General features: G+C 53.5%; 1 protein-coding gene across 1 annotated transcript; it reads left to right on the forward strand.

Annotated features, from left to right (window-relative positions):
• Window positions 1-9,636: 9,636 nt before the first annotated feature.
• LOC308469203 (uncharacterized protein) lies at window positions 9,637-11,986 on the forward strand (the record flags this gene model as incomplete). Its single annotated transcript, XM_081024548.1, has 7 exons — window positions 9,637-9,657; window positions 9,912-10,054; window positions 10,208-10,322; window positions 10,434-10,570; window positions 10,756-10,875; window positions 11,009-11,123; window positions 11,413-11,986. 7 exons carry the CDS (start codon window positions 9,637-9,639, stop codon window positions 11,743-11,745), a joined length of 984 nt encoding a protein of 327 aa, XP_080880674.1. The 3' UTR covers window positions 11,746-11,986.
• Window positions 11,987-11,994: the final 8 nt, after the last annotated feature.

Raw genomic sequence — 11,994 nt, forward strand, 5'->3', positions numbered from 1 at the left:
CATTGCTTTTGTTTTTGCATTCACAGAGACTTTGAGAGAGTTTGGAAGGAGGTTTTAGCATCGTCCGATCCAGAAAAGCTAATCCATCTCATGGCCAAGCAGATTTACCAAAGCCCCTTGGTGGAATCTGCCACCAAAGTGGTAAGGACCAACCACCTGCTTTCTGGCTTCCTTCTTCCCAGGGTAATATCGAGGGGTTCCTGTATTCTGCAGAAAAGCAGAGAAAGTGACTTGCACCCCTCTCTCTTCCAGCAACATCTCACCAGCCTGTTACACGCCATCCTCAGGATGGAGGACTACAAGGCAGCTGTGCGCCACAACTTCCCACAGCTGCTGATCGCTCTCCTGGGGATGGTTATCAACTTCCACTATGATCAGGAATTCCTCGGGTGAGTAGTGTGATGCAAAGGGACCAATGAAGTCCTTTCCCCTTCAACCTCGGGGGGTTTCCAGTCCAGCTTGGTTTTCCAAGGGAGGCTCTCCTTCAGGCGGCTGCTAGGGAGGAAGGACGGGGAAAGAATTTGAGTGTGTGCCAATGACCCTCCTGGTAAAACTGGTCTTGCTTTGGTTCCAGAGGGGCTAAGGAAGTTCTGCACCTCCTTCTTGGCACCACTGGAGAGCAAGTGGAGGCGGCCATCGTTGACCAACTTTTCTGCCGGGAGACTTTCAGCCAGGGGTTGTCTGCCATGGTGAGGTAAGAGGAAGAACGCGGTGACCTTCCCCAGTGGTCTGGCAAACGGAGCTGAAGGCACGGGATCGGACTGTGCCCCTGTTTGCTTCCTGCAGTGTCTTTCCCTTCCTTACCAAGATCTGCTTCTCCATTTCAGAGCTGTCGGAAAGCGACGCTGGTGGATCCCTCCCATGGTGGAAAGCATCATCGCTGCTCTCGGGGACCAGGATTTTGCCGGGATGCCACAAGTCGCGGCAGCTATCTACATCGAGGTGAGGGGGACTGACGCGGGAGGAAATGGGTGCAGCAAGGAGGTCCTGGCTTGGTTTCTGCCGAGTGTTGGGCTACTTTGAGCCTAAGGACTGTTGCCTGTTTTAGCGCTCCTCAGAGTAGACCCATTGGATTTGATGTACATGGCAAACTTTGGTCCATTCACTTCAGTGGGTTTGCTCTGTGCAGAATTGCAAATGGTGGGTAAAAGGAGAACCTGCCTCAGCCTCTCATCACTGAAGGGTTTCTTTCTCTTTGGGGCTCTTTAGCTGCTCAGCTGCCGTCTGGAGGTCTATCCCTGTGAAGATACACTGGAGCGGCTCCTCAACTGGCTGGAACACGACTACCTGCAAGTCCGGAAGCTCAGCGTCAGAGGGATATCCCTGCTTCTGGACTCTGACATGGCAAGTGATGCTCAGAGGGAGGGAGGGGGGGGGTACAGATCTTGATTCTAATCATGGCCCAGCACTCTTTTGCTGGCACAATACTGAAGGGCCTGTGCTAAAAGGCATGAGGCCTTTCAGACCTTTGAAAAGATTCTCTCTTTTGTGTAGGACCCTTCGCTTCTGCGGCTCTTGCTGCTGGATTCCCTCTCTTATGTAGAAGCTGATGTCCTCCCAGAATTGATAGAGCTGGTAGACCAAGCCTACCATTCCAGGGAGCTGGAAGAGGAAGACCTGAATATGCTGGCAGAAACCTACTGCGGCCTGGCTGCCCATGTGAGTATGAGGGGAAACATGACATCACACCCGGTGGTGGAGGAATGCTTTGGAAGAGGAAGGGTGGGGTTTAGACTGGCATGCAGCGGAGATGTTCTGGCTTCAGGAGGGTGTTCCTCTGGAAAGTGATCTGATGAGAAACACAACCTCTGATATTTTCTGCCTATAGGAGGAAGCCTCCGTCCGGGCATCAGCCATCGAACATCTGGGGCTGCTTCGGGGCTGGGTGAGAGACCAAAGACTTCCCATTACAACAACAGAAGAGGAAGCCATTCACAAACTGCTTGTGGTCCTCATTCACCTCGAAGATGAGGACGAAGTGGCCAAGGTGAGGGCCAAAGAGGTGGACTTATGCAGTAGGAGGGAGGGATTGTTCTCAGGAGCTTCCGAGACTATGTACTGCAATTTGTAACCCTCTTCTCTTCTTGTGTTGCAGGCCGCAAGGAGGGCTCTTTCCCATCTAGCCCCAGAAGTCAAGGGGTGGGCTCGTTCCAACAAATTTAGCCTCCACTTTGCTCTCCACCAGGCTGCCAAGCATATGGTAAGGTCCCTGCTCTCAAGACCCGGAGAGCAGGCAGAGGGCAGCAAAGGCTCTCTGCCATCTTCTGCCCATCCTGCGGCACAACGAAGGTAAGACTGGAAGAATGCATCCCAGCATGGGGTGGGGGTGAGCAAGACCCAAACTAACCCTTTGGCTTTCCTTTGCAGAGACACTGGCAGGAACGTTAAGGAACCAAATACTTATCCCCAGAGCTGAGAAGGTCCTCAAATCCACCGGAGGACCGGTTCCTGAACTGTTCGTGAATAATTGTTACCCTCTTGCCAGGGTAAGTCGCTGTCTCTCAAGCCACATGTTCTGGGTTCTGCAGAGGCAGCACCTGGGCTTTCTGCTCCCCAGCCCTGCCCTGTGGGCATCTCTGACCTTCCTCTCTCGCTTCGGGTCTTTGGCGCCTTTCTCCCTGCGGAGCAGCTCTTGGAGGCCATGTGCTTCCTGGCCAGAGACCTGGTTGTCGAGAGCAGCTTCAACCCACTGGATATCTCCCACTTACTGCAAGATTTCATCAAGCAGTTTGGCGGCACAAAAGTGGAGGTAAGGCGTCTGCAAAGGTAGGAGAGAAGAAGATTCTCTGCTTGGTGTAGGGGAGGCCACCTCATGCCATTGGGTGGCCAGGACACATGTTAGTTGAGAGGGGCCTGGCAATGTCAGGACAAGAACCTCAGCCGAGGGTCCTGAGAAACATGGGTTCAGGAATGGGGAATTCTCCTCCTTCTGGCGCCCTGGAGCTGCCTGGGTCCAATACTCCCCAGGACCCTGAGTGGTACCTTGGAAGGAAGAGGCTGTGGTGGCACAGGTCAAGGGTCCCTCTTTCAATGAGGGATGGAGGGATCCCGCCTGCAGACAGCCCCGCTTCCTTGTACTCTCCAAGCAACTCTCTCCTTTTCTCTGACAGGTGAAGGTGCTGCTGGAGGCCTTCTGTAAGATCAGCCAGGGGCCTACAGCGGAAGGCAGAAGTATGGCCGTCTTCTCGTTGTCCATCTTGTCGCACCACCACCTGGCGAAAGTGGTGCAATATCTCCTCCAGTTTCTCTTCGGGTATGGAGCCCTCCAGGTTGTACTGGGCTAAGGGGAAAGTTGGCAAGCTGCAGGGCTTGCTCAGAAAGCCCTTGCTGCCATTTCCTCTCTCTGGAGCATGGCAGCAAGCAGAAGGCTTGAATCTGACCATTGCTTTTGTTTTTGCATTCACAGAGACTTTGAGAGAGTTTGGAAGGAGGTTTTAGCATCGTCCGATCCAGAAAAGCTAATCCATCTCATGGCCAAGCAGATTTACCAAAGCCCCTTGGTGGAATCTGCCACCAAAGTGGTAAGGACCAACCACCTGCTTTCTGGCTTCCTTCTTCCCAGGGTAATATCGAGGGGTTCCTGTATTCTGCAGAAAAGCAGAGAAAGTGACTTGCACCCCTCTCTCTTCCAGCAACATCTCACCAGCCTGTTACACGCCATCCTCAGGATGGAGGACTACAAGGCAGCTGTGCGCCACAACTTCCCACAGCTGCTGATCGCTCTCCTGGGGATGGTTATCAACTTCCACTATGATCAGGAATTCCTCGGGTGAGTAGTGTGATGCAAAGGGACCAATGAAGTCCTTTCCCCTTCAACCTTGGGGGGTTTCCAGTCCAGCTTGGTTTTCCAAGGGAGGCTCTCCTTCAGGCGGCTGCTAGGGAGGAAGGACGGGGAAAGAATTTGAGTGTGTGCCAATGACCCTCCTGGTAAAACTGGTCTTGCTTTGGTTCCAGAGGGGCTAAGGAAGTTCTGCACCTCCTTCTTGGCACCACTGGAGAGCAAGTGGAGGCGGCCATCGTTGACCAACTTTTCTGCCGGGAGACTTTCAGCCAGGGGTTGTCTGCCATGGTGAGGTAAGAGGAAGAACGCGGTGACCTTCCCCAGTGGTCTGGCAAACGGAGCTGAAGGCACGGGATCGGACTGTGCCCCTGTTTGCTTCCTGCAGTGTCTTTCCCTTCCTTACCAAGATCTGCTTCTCCATTTCAGAGCTGTCGGAAAGCGACGCTGGTGGATCCCTCCCATGGTGGAAAGCATCATCGCTGCTCTCGGGGACCAGGATTTTGCCGGGATGCCACAAGTCGCAGCAGCTATCTACATCGAGGTGAGGGGGACTGACGCGGGAGGAAATGGGTGCAGCAAGGAGGTCCTGGCTTGGTTTCTGCCGAGTGTTGGGCTACTTTGAGCCTAAGGACTGTTGCCTGTTTTAGTAACAATTATTCACGAACAGTTCAGGAACCGGAGTAGACCCATTGGATTTGATGTACATGGCAAACTTTGGTCCATTCACTTCAGTGGGTTTGCTCTGTGCAGAATTGCAAATGGTGGGTAAAAGGAGAACCTGCCTCAGCCTCTCATCACTGAAGGGTTTCTTTCTCTTTGGGGCTCTTTAGCTGCTCAGCTGCCGTCTGGAGGTCTATCCCTGTGAAGATACACTGGAGCGGCTCCTCAACTGGCTGGAACACGACTACCTGCAAGTCCGGAAGCTCAGCGTCAGAGGGATATCCCTGCTTCTGGACTCTGACATGGCAAGTGATGCTCAGAGGGAGGGAGGGGGGGTACAGATCTTGATTCTAATCATGGCCCAGCACTCTTTTGCTGGCACAATACTGAAGGGCCTGTGCTAAAAGGCATGAGGCCTTTCAGACCTTTGAAAAGATTCTCTCTTTTGTGTAGGACCCTTCGCTTCTGCGGCTCTTGCTGCTGGATTCCCTCTCTTATGTAGAAGCTGATGTCCTCCCAGAATTGATAGAGCTGGTAGACCAAGCCTACCATTCCAGGGAGCTGGAAGAGGAAGACCTGAATATGCTGGCAGAAACCTACTGCGGCCTGGCTGCCCATGTGAGTATGAGGGGAAACATGACATCACACCCGGTGGTGGAGGAATGCTTTGGAAGAGGAAGGGTGGGGTTTAGACTGGCATGCAGCGGAGATGTTCTGGCTTCAGGAGGGTGTTCCTCTGGAAAGTGATCTGATGAGAAACACAACCTCTGATATTTTCTGCCTATAGGAGGAAGCCTCCGTCCGGGCATCAGCCATCGAACATCTGGGGCTGCTTCGGGGCTGGGTGAGAGACCAAAGACTTCCTCTTCTCTTGTTGTAATGGGAAGTCTTCACAAACTGCTTGTGGTCCTCATTCACCTCGAAGATGAGGACGAAGTGGCCAAGGTGAGGGCCAAAGAGGTGGACTTATGCAGTAGGAGGGAGGGATTGTTCTCAGGAGCTTCCGAGACTATGTACTGCAATTTGTAACCCTCTTCTCTTCTTGTGTTGCAGGCCGCAAGGAGGGCTCTTTCCCATCTAGCCCCAGAAGTCAAGGGGTGGGCTCGTTCCAACAAATTTAGCCTCCACTTTGCTCTCCACCAGGCTGCCAAGCATATGGTAAGGTCCCTGCTCTCAAGACCCGGAGAGCAGGCAGAGGGCAGCAAAGGCTCTCTGCCATCTTCTGCCCATCCTGCGGCACAACGAAGGTAAGACTGGAAGAATGCATCCCAGCATGGGGTGGGGGTGAGCAAGACCCAAACTAACCCTTTGGCTTTCCTTTGCAGAGACACTGGCAGGAACGTTAAGGAACCAAATACTTATCCCCAGAGCTGAGAAGGTCCTCAAATCCACCGGAGGACCGGTTCCTGAACTGTTCGTGAATAATTGTTACCCTCTTGCCAGGGTAAGTCGCTGTCTCTCAAGCCACATGTTCTGGGTTCTGCAGAGGCAGCACCTGGGCTTTCTGCTCCCCAGCCCTGCCCTGTGGGCATCTCTGACCTTCCTCTCTCGCTTCGGGTCTTTGGCGCCTTTCTCCCTGCGGAGCAGCTCTTGGAGGCCATGTGCTTCCTGGCCAGAGACCTGGTTGTCGAGAGCAGCTTCAACCCACTGGATATCTCCCACTTACTGCAAGATTTCATCAAGCAGTTTGGCGGCACAAAAGTGGAGGTAAGGCGTCTGCAAAGGTAGGAGAGAAGAAGATTCTCTGCTTGGTGTAGGGGAGGCCACCTCATGCCATTGGGTGGCCAGGACACATGTTAGTTGAGAGGGGCCTGGCAATGTCAGGACAAGAACCTCAGCCAAGGGTCCTGAGAAACATGGGTTCAGGAATGGGGAATTCTCCTCCTTCTGGCGCCCTGGAGCTGCCTGGGTCCAATACTCCCCAGGACCCTGAGTGGTACCTTGGAAGGAAGAGGCTGTGGTGGCACAGGTCAAGGGTCCCTCTTTCAATGAGGGATGGAGGGATCCCGCCTGCAGACAGCCCCGCTTCCTTGTACTCTCCAAGCAACTCTCTCCTTTTCTCTGACAGGTGAAGGTGCTGCTGGAGGCCTTCTGTAAGATCAGCCAGGGGCCTACAGCGGAAGGCAGAAGTATGGCCGTCTTCTCGTTGTCCATCTTGTCGCACCACCACCTGGCGAAAGTGGTGCAATATCTCCTCCAGTTTCTCTTCGGGTATGGAGCCCTCCAGGTTGTACTGGGCTAAGGGGAAAGTTGGCAAGCTGCAGGGCTTGCTCAGAAAGCCCTTGCTGCCATTTCCTCTCTCTGGAGCATGGCAGCAAGCAGAAGACTTGAATCTGACCATTGCTTTTGTTTTTGCATTCACAGAGACTTTGAGAGAGTTTGGAAGGAGGTTTTAGCATCGTCCGATCCAGAAAAGCTAATCCATCTCATGGCCAAGCAGATTTACCAAAGCCCCTTGGTGGAATCTGCCACCAAAGTGGTAAGGACCAACCACCTGCTTTCTGGCTTCCTTCTTCCCAGGGTAATATCGAGGGGTTCCTGTATTCTGCAGAAAAGCAGAGAAAGTGACTTGCACCCCTCTCTCTTCCAGCAACATCTCACCAGCCTGTTACACGCCATCCTCAGGATGGAGGACTACAAGGCAGCTGTGCGCCACAACTTCCCACAGCTGCTGATCGCTCTCCTGGGGATGGTTATCAACTTCCACTATGATCAGGAATTCCTCGGGTGAGTAGTGTGATGCAAAGGGACCAATGAAGTCCTTTCCCCTTCAACCTCGGGGGGTTTCCAGTCCAGCTTGGTTTTCCAAGGGAGGCTCTCCTTCAGGCGGCTGCTAGGGAGGAAGGACGGGGAAAGAATTTGAGTGTGTGCCAATGACCCTCCTGGTAAAACTGGTCTTGCTTTGGTTCCAGAGGGGCTAAGGAAGTTCTGCACCTCCTTCTTGGCACCACTGGAGAGCAAGTGGAGGCGGCCATCGTTGACCAACTTTTCTGCCGGGAGACTTTCAGCCAGGGGTTGTCTGCCATGGTGAGGTAAGAGGAAGAACGCGGTGACCTTCCCCAGTGGTCTGGCAAACGGAGCTGAAGGCACGGGATCGGACTGTGCCCCTGTTTGCTTCCTGCAGTGTCTTTCCCTTCCTTACCAAGATCTGCTTCTCCATTTCAGAGCTGTCGGAAAGCGACGCTGGTGGATCCCTCCCATGGTGGAAAGCATCATCGCTGCTCTCGGGGACCAGGATTTTGCCGGGATGCCACAAGTCGCGGCAGCTATCTACATCGAGGTGAGGGGGACTGACGCGGGAGGAAATGGGTGCAGCAAGGAGGTCCTGGCTTGGTTTCTGCCGAGTGTTGGGCTACTTTGAGCCTAAGGACTGTTGCCTGTTTTAGTAACAATTATTCACGAACAGTTCAGGAACCGGAGTAGACCCATTGGATTTGATGTACATGGCAAACTTTGGTCCATTCACTTCAGTGGGTTTGCTCTGTGCAGAATTGCAAATGGTGGGTAAAAGGAGAACCTGCCTCAGCCTCTCATCACTGAAGGGTTTCTTTCTCTTTGGGGCTCTTTAGCTGCTCAGCTGCCGTCTGGAGGTCTATCCCTGTGAAGATACACTGGAGCGGCTCCTCAACTGGCTGGAACACGACTACCTGCAAGTCCGGAAGCTCAGCGTCAGAGGGATATCCCTGCTTCTGGACTCTGACATGGCAAGTGATGCTCAGAGGGAGGGAGGGGGGGGGTACAGATCTTGATTCTAATCATGGCCCAGCACTCTTTTGCTGGCACAATACTGAAGGGCCTGTGCTAAAAGGCATGAGGCCTTTCAGACCTTTGAAAAGATTCTCTCTTTTGTGTAGGACCCTTCGCTTCTGCGGCTCTTGCTGCTGGATTCCCTCTCTTATGTAGAAGCTGATGTCCTCCCAGAATTGATAGAGCTGGTAGACCAAGCCTACCATTCCAGGGAGCTGGAAGAGGAAGACCTGAATATGCTGGCAGAAACCTACTGCGGCCTGGCTGCCCATGTGAGTATGAGGGGAAACATGACATCACACCCGGTGGTGGAGGAATGCTTTGGAAGAGGAAGGGTGGGGTTTAGACTGGCATGCAGCGGAGATGTTCTGGCTTCAGGAGGGTGTTCCTCTGGAAAGTGATCTGATGAGAAACACAACCTCTGATATTTTCTGCCTATAGGAGGAAGCCTCCGTCCGGGCATCAGCCATCGAACATCTGGGGCTGCTTCGGGGCTGGGTGAGAGACCAAAGACTTCCCATTACAACAACAGAAGAGGAAGCCATTCACAAACTGCTTGTGGTCCTCATTCACCTCGAAGATGAGGACGAAGTGGCCAAGGTGAGGGCCAAAGAGGTGGACTTATGCAGTAGGAGGGAGGGATTGTTCTCAGGAGCTTCCGAGACTATGTACTGCAATTTGTAACCCTCTTCTCTTCTTGTGTTGCAGGCCGCAAGGAGGGCTCTTTCCCATCTAGCCCCAGAAGTCAAGGGGTGGGCTCGTTCCAACAAATTTAGCCTCCACTTTGCTCTCCACCAGGCTGCCAAGCATATGGTAAGGTCCCTGCTCTCAAGACCCGGAGAGCAGGCAGAGGGCAGCAAAGGCTCTCTGCCATCTTCTGCCCATCCTGCGGCACAACGAAGGTAAGACTGGAAGAATGCATCCCAGCATGGGGTGGGGGTGAGCAAGACCCAAACTAACCCTTTGGCTTTCCTTTGCAGAGACACTGGCAGGAACGTTAAGGAACCAAATACTTATCCCCAGAGCTGAGAAGGTCCTCAAATCCACCGGAGGACCGGTTCCTGAACTGTTCGTGAATAATTGTTACCCTCTTGCCAGGGTAAGTCGCTGTCTCTCAAGCCACATGTTCTGGGTTCTGCAGAGGCAGCACCTGGGCTTTCTGCTCCCCAGCCCTGCCCTGTGGGCATCTCTGACCTTCCTCTCTCGCTTCGGGTCTTTGGCGCCTTTCTCCCTGCGGAGCAGCTCTTGGAGGCCATGTGCTTCCTGGCCAGAGACCTGGTTGTCGAGAGCAGCTTCAACCCACTGGATATCTCCCACTTACTGCAAGATTTCATCAAGCAGTTTGGCGGCACAAAAGTGGAGGTAAGGCGTCTGCAAAGGTAGGAGAGAAGAAGATTCTCTGCTTGGTGTAGGGGAGGCCACCTCATGCCATTGGGTGGCCAGGACACATGTTAGTTGAGAGGGGCCTGGCAATGTCAGGACAAGAACCTCAGCCAAGGGTCCTGAGAAACATGGGTTCAGGAATGGGGAATTCTCCTCCTTCTGGCGCCCTGGAGCTGCCTGGGTCCAATACTCCCCAGGACCCTGAGTGGTACCTTGGAAGGAAGAGGCTGTGGTGGCACAGGTCAAGGGTCCCTCTTTCAATGAGGGATGGAGGGATCCCGCCTGCAGACAGCCCCGCTTCCTTGTACTCTCCAAGCAACTCTCTCCTTTTCTCTGACAGGTGAAGGTGCTGCTGGAGGCCTTCTGTAAGATCAGCCAGGGGCCTACAGCGGAAGGCAGAAGTATGGCCGTCTTCTCGTTGTCCATCTTGTCGCACCACCACCTGGCGAAAGTGGTGCAATATCTCCTCCAGTTTCTCTTCGGGTATGGAGCCCTCCAGGTTGTACTGGGCTAAGGGGAAGGTTGGCAAGCTGCAGGGCTTGCTCAGAAGGCCCTTGCTGCCATTTTCTCTCTCTGGAGCATGGCAGCAAGCAGAAGGCTTGAATCTGACCATTGCTTTTGTTTTTGCATTCACAGAGACTTTGAGAGAGTTTGGAAGGAGGTTTTAGCATCGTCCGATCCAGAAAAGCTAATCCATCTCATGGCCAAGCAGATTTACCAAAGCCCCTTGGTGGAATCTGCCACCAAAGTGGTAAGGACCAACCACCTGCTTTCTGGCTTCCTTCTTCCCAGGGTAATATCGAGGGGTTCCTGTATTCTGCAGAAAAGCAGAGAAAGTGACTTGCACCCCTCTCTCTTCCAGCAACATCTCACCAGCCTGTTACACGCCATCCTCAGGATGGAGGACTACAAGGCAGCTGTGCGCCACAACTTCCCACAGCTGCTGATCGCTCTCCTGGGGATGGTTATCAACTTCCACTATGATCAGGAATTCCTCGGGTGAGTAGTGTGATGCAAAGGGACCAATGAAGTCCTTTCCCCTTCAACCTCGGGGGGTTTCCAGTCCAGCTTGGTTTTCCAAGGGAGGCTCTCCTTCAGGCGGCTGCTAGGGAGGAAGGACGGGGAAAGAATTTGAGTGTGTGCCAATGACCCTCCTGGTAAAACTGGTCTTGCTTTGGTTCCAGAGGGGCGAAGGAAGTTCTGCACCTCCTTCTTGGCACCACTGGAGAGCAAGTGGAGGCGGCCATCGTTGACCAACTTTTCTGCCGGGAGACTTTCAGCCAGGGGTTGTCTGCCATGGTGAGGTAAGAGGAAGAACGCGGTGACCTTCCCCAGTGGTCTGGCAAACGGAGCTGAAGGCACGGGATCGGACTGTGCCCCTGTTTGCTTCCTGCAGTGTCTTTCCCTTCCTTACCAAGATCTGCTTCTCCATTTCAGAGCTGTCGGAAAGCGACGCTGGTGGATCCCTCCCATGGTGGAAAGCATCATCGCTGCTCTCGGGGACCAGGATTTTGCCGGGATGCCACAAGTCGCGGCAGCTATCTACATCGAGGTGAGGGGGACTGACGCGGGAGGAAATGGGTGCAGCAAGGAGGTCCTGGCTTGGTTTCTGCCGAGTGTTGGGCTACTTTGAGCCTAAGGACTGTTGCCTGTTTTAGTAACAATTATTCACGAACAGTTCAGGAACCGGAGTAGACCCATTGGATTTGATGTACATGGCAAACTTTGGTCCATTCACTTCAGTGGGTTTGCTCTGTGCAGAATTGCAAATGGTGGGTAAAAGGAGAACCTGCCTCAGCCTCTCATCACTGAAGGGTTTCTTTCTCTTTGGGGCTCTTTAGCTGCTCAGCTGCCGTCTGGAGGTCTATCCCTGTGAAGATACACTGGAGCGGCTCCTCAACTGGCTGGAACACGACTACCTGCAAGTCCGGAAGCTCAGCGTCAGAGGGATATCCCTGCTTCTGGACTCTGACATGGCAAGTGATGCTCAGAGGGAGGGAGGGGGGGGTACAGATCTTGATTCTAATCATGGCCCAGCACTCTTTTGCTGGCACAATACTGAAGGGCCTGTGCTAAAAGGCATGAGGCCTTTCAGACCTTTGAAAAGATTCTCTCTTTTGTGTAGGACCCTTCGCTTCTGCGGCTCTTGCTGCTGGATTCCCTCTCTTATGTAGAAGCTGATGTCCTCCCAGAATTGATAGAGCTGGTAGACCAAGCCTACCATTCCAGGGAGCTGGAAGAGGAAGACCTGAATATGCTGGCAGAAACCTACTGCGGCCTGGCTGCCCATGTGAGTATGAGGGGAAACATGACATCACACCCGGTGGTGGAGGAATGCTTTGGAAGAGGAAGGGTGGGGTTTAGACTGGCATGCAGCGGAGATGTTCTGGCTTCAGGAGGGTGTTCCTCTGGAAAGTGATCTG

The sequence above is a fragment of the Podarcis pityusensis genome (assembly GCF_964106645.2).
Source record: "Podarcis pityusensis genome assembly, contig: HAP1_SCAFFOLD_255, whole genome shotgun sequence".
Lineage (NCBI taxonomy): Eukaryota > Metazoa > Chordata > Lepidosauria > Squamata > Lacertidae > Podarcis > Podarcis pityusensis.